The sequence below is a fragment of the Protobothrops mucrosquamatus genome, unplaced genomic scaffold, assembly GCF_001527695.2.
Source record: "Protobothrops mucrosquamatus isolate PMUCROS unplaced genomic scaffold, P.Mucros_1.0 scaffold1836, whole genome shotgun sequence".
Classification (NCBI taxonomy): domain Eukaryota; kingdom Metazoa; phylum Chordata; class Lepidosauria; order Squamata; family Viperidae; genus Protobothrops; species Protobothrops mucrosquamatus.
Window position 1 is genome coordinate 206,520 of NW_015387968.1, and position 11,529 is coordinate 218,048.

The following is an 11,529-nucleotide window of genomic DNA, read 5'->3' on the forward strand; positions in this document are numbered from 1 at the left end:
TTTTTTCCTTGAAGAAAAGCTTCTCATCCAAGAAGCTTCTTCAGTTCTGACTGGACTTTCTTTGTTTTTCCTTGAAGACTTTTCGCTTCTCATCCAAGAAGCTTCTTCAGTTCTGACTGGACTTTCTTTGTTTTTCCTTGAAGACTTTTCACTTCTCATCCAAGAAGCTTCTTCAGTTCTGACTGGACTTTGTTTTTCCTTGAAGACTTTTCGCTTCTCATCCAAGAAGCTTCTTCAGTTCTGACTGGACTTCCTTTGTTTTTCCTTGTAGATGTTTCGCTTCTCATCCAAGAAGCTTCTTCGGTTCTGACAGTTGTCTAGAAGAAGAGTCTTAGATGAGAAGCGAAATGCCTACAAGGAAAAACAAAGTTTTGGGGATATTTGGAGATATTTGTACCCACAAACCTCCAACTGATCTCTAGAGGGCAATAGGACTCCAGAGGCAGTCTAGTTTCTCACAAGGCAGCTGACTCACCCATTATGAAAGACATTATGGGAAACTTCCCAAACAACAAACCACAACTCTGTGGTCCTGGCTGGGTTCCAAACTGTTCAGAAAGACAGAGAGTCAAAGCAAAGCCAGGGTAAAATTATTGTTGCTTTCCCTCTGTGATGTCTTCACTGCCAACATAATTTTGGTCATCGTATCACGAAAAAAGACATTGAGAGTCTGGTAAAAGTTCAGAGAAGAGCAACTGAGATGATCCAAGGCCTGGAGACTAAAACCTACGAAGAACGGCTGCGGGACTTGGGTTTGGCTAGTCTGGAGAAAAGAAGAAATAGGGGAGACATGATAGCAGTGTTCCGGTATTTGAGGGGCTGCCACAAAGAAGAGGGGGTCACTTTGTTCAACAAAGCACCAGAAGGATGAGAAACAATGGTTGGAAACTGATCAAAGAGGGAAGCAACCTGGAATTAAGGAGAAACTTCCTGACAGTGAGGACAATCAACCAGTGGAACAGCTTGCCACCAGAAATCACGGGCGCTCCATCACTGGAGGTTTTTAAGAAAAGACTAGTGACTTGTCTGAGATGGCATAGGTTCTCCTGCTGGAAGGGACCTTGGAGGTCTTCTAGTCCAGCCCGCTGCTCAAGCAGGAGGACCTATACCATCTTAGACAGTTGATTGTCCAGTCTCTTCTTAAAAACTTCCAGCGATGGAGCGCCCACGATTTCTGGTGGCAAGCTGTTCCACTGGTTAATTGTCCTCACTGTCAGGAAGTTTCTCCTTAATTCAGCAAATTAATTGAGCAAACCATAGTAGCCTTGTCTCCAGGTGAAGGCTAAACCACACAGGCTTGTTCGTGATCCACCTTGCCTGTGTTCACACAAACAAACAAAAAAACTAGAATAAATCACATTGAGTCAAACGAATCCAGACAGATTTTAGGAATCCAGAGGTGACAGTATCAGGGAGAATGAATAGAAGGGGGCAAGTTTCTTGTTTTGTGTTCGGCTATAGTCTTGCCTTGGTATATAACATGCTGTCTCATTCCACAGAACCTCAAGGAAAAGCGTGGCGGAATCCGATGGATCATTTCTGGCGACTGAACCAAAAGGGAGGACCCAGAAGCCACCGTTGGCCCCACATGGATCCGAATTGGACTTCAGTAGGTGGCAAAGGTTTTAAATGTTGTTGGTTTAGTCTAGAATTTAGAAACAGGGGTGTCTGGGAGAGTCTCTGGATTTCAACTGGCAGGCGCGCCGGTCAATCTGGCCAGTGGCAAAATATTGTCCGAAGCATCCGAGGGACCCTGAGATTAATTTAGTTAGGTGGAGAGCCCTACTTTAGGCAAAGAGAACGATCATCTCTAAATAGGTGGCGTTGTCTGTTTAAAATATTTTGCTGTCTGAGCTTGGTTGTTTCCTTGCAGGTGTTTCGTTACCCAAACTAGGTGACATCATCAGTGTTTAGAAGGGAGCTGGGTTTGTAGGGAGGAGGAGGAGGAGGAGGAGGAGGAGGAGGAGAATGAATGTGGGGTCCTTGGTGCCCTCTGAGCTTGCTAGGTTTTTTTCAGGAGTTTCATTACCAAACTAGGTGACATCATCAGTGTTTAGAAGGGAGTTGGGTTTGCAGGGAGGAGGAGGAGGAGGAGGAGGAGGAGGAGGAGGAGGAGAAGAATGAATGTGGGGTCCTTGGTGCTCCCTGAGCTTGCTGGTTTTCTTTCAGGAGTTTCATTACCAAACTAGGTAATGTCATCAGTGCTAGAAGGGAGTTGGGTTTGCAGGGAGGAGGAGGAGGAGGAGGAGGAGGAGGAGGAGGATGACGACGACTATGGGGTCCTTGGTGCTCTCTGAGCTTGGTAGTTTTCTTGCAGATGTTTCATGACCCAAACTAGATAACAACATCAGTGCTAGAGGGAATGAGTGGAGGGGAGGGGAGGGGAGAGGAGGAGGAGGAGGAGGAGGAAGAGGACTGTGGGGTCCTTGGTGCTCTCTGACCCCAGTTGCTTTCTTGCAGACATTTCATTACCCAAACTAGGTAACATCATCAGTGCTAGTCATATTAAATATTTTGATTAGATTGAGCCCCTTGTCAAAACTGGCAATTGCATGCTCTTCTGCAATTCAGCTAATGCTCCCCAGTGTTGTTTGAACCCCTGAGATAATGTCAGACTTTACATACCAAATTAATCTGAGGACTGTCTTTTCCTGCTTTGTTCCTAGATCCTTCCGAGTCAGACGACGCAACGTCAAAGTTGCAGAATGGAAGACCCCGGCCAGCTTCCAGGATAAGACCTTCCAAACAACGCACTGTCCGGGGACCTTACACAGGTAAGAACACCATTTAAACCAACCTACACCACTGGGAGTTTCATTACCCAAACTAGGTAACATCATCAGTGCTAGAAGGGAGTTAGGTTTGCAAGCAGGAGGAGTAAAATCAATAGTGAGCAAAATCCCTTCTGTTATTCCCTTAAAAGTTTGCATTTATGGGCTGGAAGGATGCAAATTTTGGAACTTTCCACCCCTATGATTCAATGTTCCACATTAGTCTAGTCCAGGGGTAGGCAACCTTGGTTCTTTTATGACTCGTGGACTTCAACTCCCAGAATTCCTGAGCCAGCCACGCTGAGGGGAAATGGAGAGGTTTCCAAGCTAAGCCATGTTGGCTCAGGAATTCTGGGAGTTGAAGTCCATGAGTCATAAAAGAGCCAAGGTGGCCTACCCCTGGACTAGTCTAAGAAAAGAAGCACTAGGGGCAACATGATAGCAGTCTTCTAATAGTTGAGGGGCTGTCGCAGAGAAGAGGGGGTCAATTTATTCTCCAAAGCACGTGAGGGCAGGACAAGAAGCAATGGATAGAAACTCATCAAGGAGAGAAGCAACCTAGAACTAAGGAGAAACTTCCTGACAGTTAGAACAATTAACCAGTGGAACTACCTGCCTCCAGAAGCGGTGAATGCTCCAACACTGGAAGTTTTTAAGAAGAAACTGGACAGCCATTTGTCCGAAATGGTATAGGGTTTCCTGCCTGAGCAGGGGGGTTGGACTAGATGACCTCCAAGGTCCCTTCCAACTTTATTATTATTATTATTATTATTATTATTATTATTATTATTATTATTATTATTATTATTATTATTATTACCTCCAGAGTCCCTTTCAGGTCTATTCTGATTGATTGATTGATTGATTGATTGATTGATTGATTGATTGAACCAGTAGAACGGATTGCCTCCAGAAGTTGTGGATGCTCCATCACTGGAGGTGTTTAAGAAGAGATTGGACAGCCATTTGTCCAGAATAGTATAGAGGTTCGTGCCTGAGCAGGGGGTTGGACTAGAAGACCTCCAAGGTCCCTTCCAACTCTGTCTTTCTGTATTCCATAATTTTTATCAGCACCTGCTGGATTCTTTGTGTTTGCTTTCCTAGGGACACAGTATCCCATTTCCAGTCTGGAGTCTCAAGAGCCAAAGAGACTCGAAACCTCTTCTGTTGATCCCCAGAATGCCCAGTTACAGCACGGAGAAGACTCTGCAGCTCCCTTGCCAGGCAAGGAAACCAAAGGTAGCCATTGATGAGGATTTCCCTCCCCCCCCACCCCATGATACAGGTAGTCCTCGACTTACGATTGTTTGCTTAGTGGCATCAGGCATCAGATTTTTGCAAACGGCAGCTTCCGTCGTCGGATGCATTAAAAAAAGAAACCCTTCAAATATGATGATCCAGACCATTTGAGAATTCCTAAACGCACGGGAAGTGTTCGGCTTTGGTTTTGTTAAGACATTTTCAGAGGAGCGGAAAGGATCTGCTTCAAAAAAAAACTCGAGCTGATCTTTTAAAATGGGAGATCGCCCTGTTGAGGAACAATGGGTGAGCAGAGTTCAGGGGGCCTTTGCCCCACCGGACAATTCCAGAGAAATGTGAAAATATGTTTGGAGGTGAGGAATCAGGTTTCAGCCAGCTCCGTGCCCTGCCCTCCATCACCTTTGTCATAACCAGAGTTGAACACAGGCAAGGATAGAAAAAATGATTGGAAGCCTTGGTTAAACATTAACCGGCTTTTGATTCGTTGCTGTTTAAAAATCAGGACCTCATCTTGAATTCTTTCTTTCTTTCTTTCTTTCCTTCTTTCTTTTTTCTTTCTTTCCTTCTTTCTTTCTTTCTTTCTTTCTTTTTTTCCTTCCTTCTCTCTCTCTCTCTCTCTTTCTTTCCTTGTTTTTTCTTTCCTTCCTCCCTCTTTCTTTCTCTGTCTCTCTCTTTCTTTTTTCCTTCCTTCCTTCCCCCTCTCTCTTTCTTTCTTTCCTTGCTTTTTCTTTCTTTCTTTATTTATTTTCTTCCTCCCTCCCCTTCCTTTCTTTCTTTCTTTCTTTTTTTCTTTCTTTCTTTCTTTTTTCTTCCTTCCTTCTCTCTCTCTTTCTTTCCTTGCTTTTTCTTTCCTCCCTCCCTCCCTCCTCTTTCTTTCTCTGTCTGTCTCTCTCTTTTTCCTTCCTTCCTTCCCCCTCTCTTTCTTTATTTCCTTGCTTTTTCTTTATTTATTTTCTTCCTTCCTCCCTCCCTCCCTCCCTCCCTTTCTTTCTTTCTTTCTTTCTCCCTCCTCCTCCTCCTTCTTTCTTTCTTTCTTTCTTTTTTCTTTCTTTGCTTTATTTCCTTCCTCTCTCTCTCTCTCTCTCTCTCTCTCTCTCTCTCTCTCTCTCTCTCTCTCTCTCTTTCTTTCTTTCTTTCTTCCATCAACCTCCAAGTCTCAGCAGAGTCCCTGCCGGAGCACCTGCAAATAAACAAAGCTTGCAAAACTTTAGGAGATCTGCATTTCCCAAAAGGAGATGCCTTCCAGAAGATACAAGAACCCCTTTGCTTATTACATTTCTAGCAAAAGTGTCATAAACTAATGCTTGTTCGTAAAGGCTTCTATTTCCATGTCGGCTCGTTTAGCATTGTAGCCTATTTCATTGTAACAGGAATTATCGTCTCCCCCTCCCTTTTTTTAAGGTTCCCCTAGGGATGGATCCAGACCTTCCAAGCAAAGACTGACTGAAGGATGGATGTGTCCTTCGTGTAAGGATTTGGCAAACTCCAGGAACAAAGACATAGCCGGTGAGAGAAACGTTTGAGGGTTCAAGATGGGGCCAGCCTTGAAGGGTGTGAAAATTCCTCTCAATCCAGTTCATTAATCTAAAACCCAGATGTTCATCCATACAGTTAATCTCTTCCTTAAAATGCTGCCCTTGATATTGCAGCCATTCTTCGTATGTTTTAGTCTCCAGGCCTTGGATCATCTTAGTTGCTCTTCTCTGAATTTTTTTCCAAACTTCAACATCTTTTTTTTTGTGATATGGTGACCAGTATATTTTATTTTATTTTATTTTCTCGTCCTTCTTAGGGGCAGGAGACCACAAGGAGATTGCTCCAGAAGGAACCTCTGGGACTCAACCAAAGTTTAGCCACCACCAGCAACCAAAACAGGCAGGTCTTTGGTATTTGGCGGTACCATCTACAGCTACCTCTATGAATTACATCCCAGCTATTCCCTTGGCACAGTGCCCGCTCTCGTCCATAATGTAAGTAATGTTTTTCCCAACAAGATTTAATAGATGATGTCTCAGTTTTCTTACCTAGCAGTGGGGAAGTGCTGAATCTCTAGTACAGGCACACTTAACAATCAGAGACTAGCGACTAGTGACGCGTGCCAACAACCACTTTAAACTTCATGTAAACCGTTCCAAACTCGATTGTTAACAAGTCGTTTTTTTGTTAACCGAGTTGTCAACGTTTGGAACAGTTTACCTGATTTAGTAGCCTCGGCCATTAACTTTCACAAGGTTTTCATTCTAATTTTATTTTAATTTGACTTCTGTGGACCTCACTCCCTATTTAAGAGGTCCCTAAAGGGGCACCCGTGTGCGTTATCATCCCTGTCCCATTTTAATTTTCTCGTTTTGCTTGCTCGGATTTGTAATTTTTATTTGGTGAATAAAGTTTTTTAAAAATAACATCTGCAAAGCCACCGCTGTCCTCTCCCTGGCTGGTCTGGACAATCTCACAAAGAGAAGTCTACATGTCATTTCTCCTAAGAGATCAGCCAAGGTTAGGGCGGCACCCAAAGTTTTTGTAAGGTAAGGTCTGAGGGGTCCTTGGTGCTCTCTGAGATTGGTTGTTTCCTTACAGACATTTCATTACCCAACTGGGTGACATCATCAGTACTAGAAGGGAGTGGGGTGTGTGGGGAGGAGGAGGAGGAAAGGGGGAGGAGAAGGAGGAGGACTGTAGGGTCCTTGGTGCTCTCTGAGCTTGGTGGTTTTCTTGCAGATGTTTCACTACCCAACTAGGTAATATCATCAGTGCTAGAAGGGAGTGAGGTTTGGGAGAGGAGGAGGAGGTGGAGGAGGAGGAGGAGGAGGAGGAGGAGGAGGAGGACTATGGTGTCCTTGGTGCTCTCTGTGCTTGGTTGTTTTCTTGAAGACATTTCATTACCCAAACTAGGTAACATCATCAGGGCTAGTGATGGTGACAATGATCAGCATTGGTGATGTTAGCTAGTTAGGGTAATGAAACATCTGCAAGAAAACCACCAAGCTCAGAGAGCACCAAGGACTCCTCATTTCAATCCTGAGCCACAAATATTCTCCTTTAAAGCTAAGGTCTGCTTGACGTTGATCTTGACAACCACTCAACCTTAGCTTGCTTGCTTGACTTCTCTGTTGAGTTGGAAACCCTTGGTTCCATGCTAGTTTCTCACCCAACCAGGTCCACCTCTGCTTAGCTTTTCTGAGGATCAGCCAAGGTTTATCTAGGTGCAAACATTTGCTGTGAGAGTTGTTTGACTTCTCCATTTCTCTTTCCTTCTGGACAGCTATTCTCCGCCACCGCTCACTACCTCAATCTGCTCCTCAGCAGCTCTTCCGGCTTACGATTCCAGCAGACGGCAAGCCACCGAGTGGAAAACGTCACGGCAGCGTCTCCGGGATCATCCCTCTTGCTTCCCTTCCGCCAGTTTGGAAGACTTGAACTGGACTTTAAGCCGGGCCGTGGAAGCTGCTAAAGACATGAAGTTCACCACCGAACAGATGAATCAATCTCTCCGTTGGGCCCTAAAAAAAGCCAGGAGTCCCAGGACATCTCGTTTCTTCTGATGAGGATGGACCGAGAGAGGGGAAAACCCACTTCCTCGATTGAATGGAACGGGGGACCAATAAAATGGACCCAGTGGCTTGCCTGTTGGACTCTGGACACTTGGGTTGGGTTTCATGTGCCAAAGAACAAGTCTTAGTTGAGAAGGGAGAATAATGTATCCTCCATTGTTTGGAGGAAGTAGCCTTTTGCAACCGTGCTTCCTGTATTTCGCTCCCTGACTTGAACCATTGGGGTGACTTCTGCTTTTTTTTTTGTTGTTTTTTTGAAAGTCTCTTTTTGATCTTGACTTTGTAGCTTCCTCTCAGGGACATTGATCTTAATCATGTTAATAATAATAATAATAATAATGATAATAATAATAATAAATAATAGGCAGCTTTGACACAAGAGGCAATGTTGGGCTAGACAGGGGAGGATAGAAAAACCGAGATGCCTGCCTTGTTCAAATATGTTCTAGGGAAGGTATGCATTGAGGGGTCCTTGGTGCTCTCTGAGCTTGGTGGTTTTCTTGCAGACGTTTCATGACCCAACTAGGTAACGTCATCCGTGCTTTATTTCTGGGGCAAAGCCTTGGCACAGTGCCAAAATGATGTAATGCTACATTCCAATGACATCATCTCTAAAGGGGACGCCATCATCTTTTTATTTCGGGGGCATGATGTCATCCCCTTTAGGGTGATGTCATTGGAATATAGCATTATATCGCCCTTGGCACTCTGGTGCTGCATTCCCATGACATCACCCTGGCTCACAAACAGACAACATCACACAATTTGGGGGTCGATATCATTAGAATGCAGCTTTACTGTCCATTTTTGCATAGTCTGTTCATCAAATTCCCATCCTTACAATAAAACACTCAAGACGTCATTGGGCAGGACAGCAAATTTTATTAACTCTCAGGTGCTTTTAAAATACAGAACAGCGATACAGAAATCACACATTTTGTGCTTCAACATTGACATTTCAAGAAATCAAACAGCCTCTTAAGACAGCCTCCCGTTAGCCTTTTGCGTTTTCCCCATTCCTCCCCCCCTTCCCATCCCTTTCAATCATAAAAGCATTGGAATATAAATAACCATTAAAAAATATCACTAAAAGAAACAAAGGGATCCCCAAGAGTTACAATGCTAAATAAAAAGGAATTTATGCAAGGAGAGATTGAGAAAAGAGAGGCTGAGTGTGTGTGTGTGGAGGGGGAAATGGAGATTTCATAAAGTTGATGTTTGCCCTAAGAAGTTGGAATATTAAGCCCAGGGGAGTTTTAGACACCATGAATAATAAGGAGGGATGTTTTTCCCCTTCTTCCCTCTGCTGGTATTTTCTAGGAAAAGATGGGGGGGGGTTGAGAGGGAGGGAGCAACTTGAAAGGACAAAAGGGGAGGAAGATTTTTAATCTTAACCCCCTCTTGCCAAAGTCAGAGTGAGCCAATGGAGTCATAAATAGAAGGTCAATGGAGGCACAAAAAACAAACCCTGTAAACTACTTTATCCCAAGTTTACACTAATAACACAAGACACATTTAATTCATACGTACACATGGCCTATAACAAGAGAAGGTGAAATGATAGGAGAGAGAGAGATGATAGATAGACAGACAGACAGACAGACAGACAGACAGACAGACAGACAGACAGACAGACAGACAGACAGATAGATAGATAGATAGATAGATAGATAGATAGATAGACACAGACAGATAGATAGATAGATAGAGGTAGGTAGGTAGATAGATAGATAGATAGACACAGACAGATAGATAGATAGATAGAGGTAGGTAGGTAGATAGATAGATAGATAGATAGATAGATAGATAGATAGATAGATAGATAGATAGATAGATATAGAAATAAAGAAATATAAATGCATATAGACAAGAGATAAGATAAACAAGAGACAGAATAAGATAAATAGCTAGATGATAGCTAGATAGATAGATAGATAGATAGATAGATAGATAGATAGATAGATAGATAGATAGATAGATAGATAGATAGATAGATAGATAGATAGATAGATAGGAGATGATAGACAGACAGGCTGATAGATCAGATAGACAGATGATAGATAGGATAGAATGGATGGAGAGAGAAAGAGTTGATGGATGATAGTTGGTAGATGATATAGGATAAAATGGAGAAAAGGTTGGAAGACAGCTAGGTAGATTGACAGATATAGAGATGGATAGGGATGGATGGATGGATGGATAGAGATAGATGATGATAGATAGATAGATAGATAGATAGATCTCCAGTAAATACTCAGATGCATCCAGTCACCCCAACTCTACCCTGAAAAGGGATTATAGAATCGTAAAAATGGATATAGAGATGGATAGATAGAGACAGACAGGTAATAGAGATAGTGATAGATACAGTAAGTAGACAGAACCCATTAGATTTTTAAAAAAAAAACCCTACCCAAACTGTTAAGCAGAGGTGAACATGGCAGGAGCAATAACTTTGCCTTTCAAGCTGCAGTTAAGTTTCCTCAACAGAATCTCTCTTTGTTTTCTCCAAAAACTGCATTAAGACCTCAGGAAGCAGGACATCATGCTAGCTTTGCCCAAATATGGGGACTATCACAGCTGAGCCCACCCATACCTTCTAAAAAGCAGAACAAGATCCAGGCTGATGACTCAGAACTTTTTCTTGGGTCAATTGACCTACCACGAAACCAAAACCTTGTTAAAAGCTTGGTGGCTGGAGGGAGGGTCCTTCTTTAAAGTCACACAAGGAAGAAGGGGAACAAAAACAGCTGGAAGGAACCAAGTTTTGGGAAGCCCCAAAGACGTCTATGGAGCGTCTCAGTCATCCAGGACGTGGTTTGTTCCAAAGGGTGTTTTTTTTTTCCTTCCAAAAGTCAAGTGGATGTTGGTTTTGCCTTGAAGATGTTTCGCTTCTCATCCTTGGCACACCGCCAGGCCAAAACCCCCAAAAGCCAGTCAGAACCGAAGAAGCTTCTTGGATGAGAAATGAAACATCTTCAAGGAAAAAAACAAAGTCCGGTTGCTTTTTGAAAAAAAAAACATCTTCGCAACAGCTCCCCAAAAAGACATACAACAGATTTGAGCCATATTGAGGACTTACAATGTCCTCTTCTTAAAACTAAGTGGGTTAATTGCACAATTTAGGGCACAGATTCTCTCTTTCTCACCGTCTCTCTCCTTGCAGGAATTGTTAGGATGAACTAAAAGGCAAAGAGGATGAAAATATCATTGGTCTCCTCTCTCTCTCTCTCTCTCTCTCTCTCTCTCTCTCTCTCTGTGTGTGTGTGTGTGTGTTTATCTCTCTCTCTCTCTGTTTGTCTGTCTCTGTCTCTGTCTCTCTCTCTCTCTGTTTCTCTGTCTCTGTCTTTCTCTCTCTCTGTCTCTGTCTGTCTGTCTGTCTGTCTGTCTGTCTGTCTGTCTCTCTCTCTCTCTCTCTCTCTCTCTCTCTCTCAACACAGATCAAGGAGAAAGGGTTTCCAGAAGCAAATTATATCCTCTATTTTTTTTTTAAAATTCTTTGCATCAAAATACTACCACGAGGTTCCAAGGATATTTTCATGCTAGCATGCCTCAGCAAAATTTAAAGCCATCAGGAGACCTCAAAGTGCTGAGATCAAGGGGAAACAGTCTCTGTTTGCTGGACAGGCTTTGAAAAAGCAAGTTAAGCTATGGAAAAAAAACATGAGTCAATATGAAACACTCCCAAAAGGGAAGAGAAGGAAAGAGAACAAACAAATTAACATCCAGAAAATATATAGATAAAACACATATCTCTCAAAAGCCAGCCTGGCTGCATATTGAGGAACTAAAAACCCAACAAAAAGGAGAAGAAATACATAATCAAGACAACAATCCCAACAACAGCAAAGTGGGAAGGTGGGGTGGGGGATGGGGAGAAAGGAGGGAAAGAAGTTACTACAGGATTTCCAAAATGCAAGCAAATTGCGACGCCTAGGAGACAATAT

General features: G+C 43.1%; 1 protein-coding gene across 1 annotated transcript in view; it reads left to right on the forward strand.

The window, feature by feature from the left end:
- Positions 1-7,907, forward strand: part of AKNA (AT-hook transcription factor) — a 31,668-nt gene extending 23,761 nt beyond the window's left edge. Inside the window, exons 17-21 of the mRNA XM_029285540.1 lie at positions 2,667-2,774; positions 3,898-4,010; positions 5,433-5,537; positions 5,824-6,001; positions 7,294-7,907. Of these exons, the coding sequence (XP_029141373.1) occupies positions 2,667-2,774; positions 3,898-4,010; positions 5,433-5,537; positions 5,824-6,001; positions 7,294-7,573 (784 nt within the window). The 3' untranslated portion in view covers positions 7,574-7,907. The remainder of the gene's footprint in view (positions 1-2,666; positions 2,775-3,897; positions 4,011-5,432; positions 5,538-5,823; positions 6,002-7,293) is intronic.
- The last annotated feature ends 3,622 nt before the right edge of the window (positions 7,908-11,529 follow it).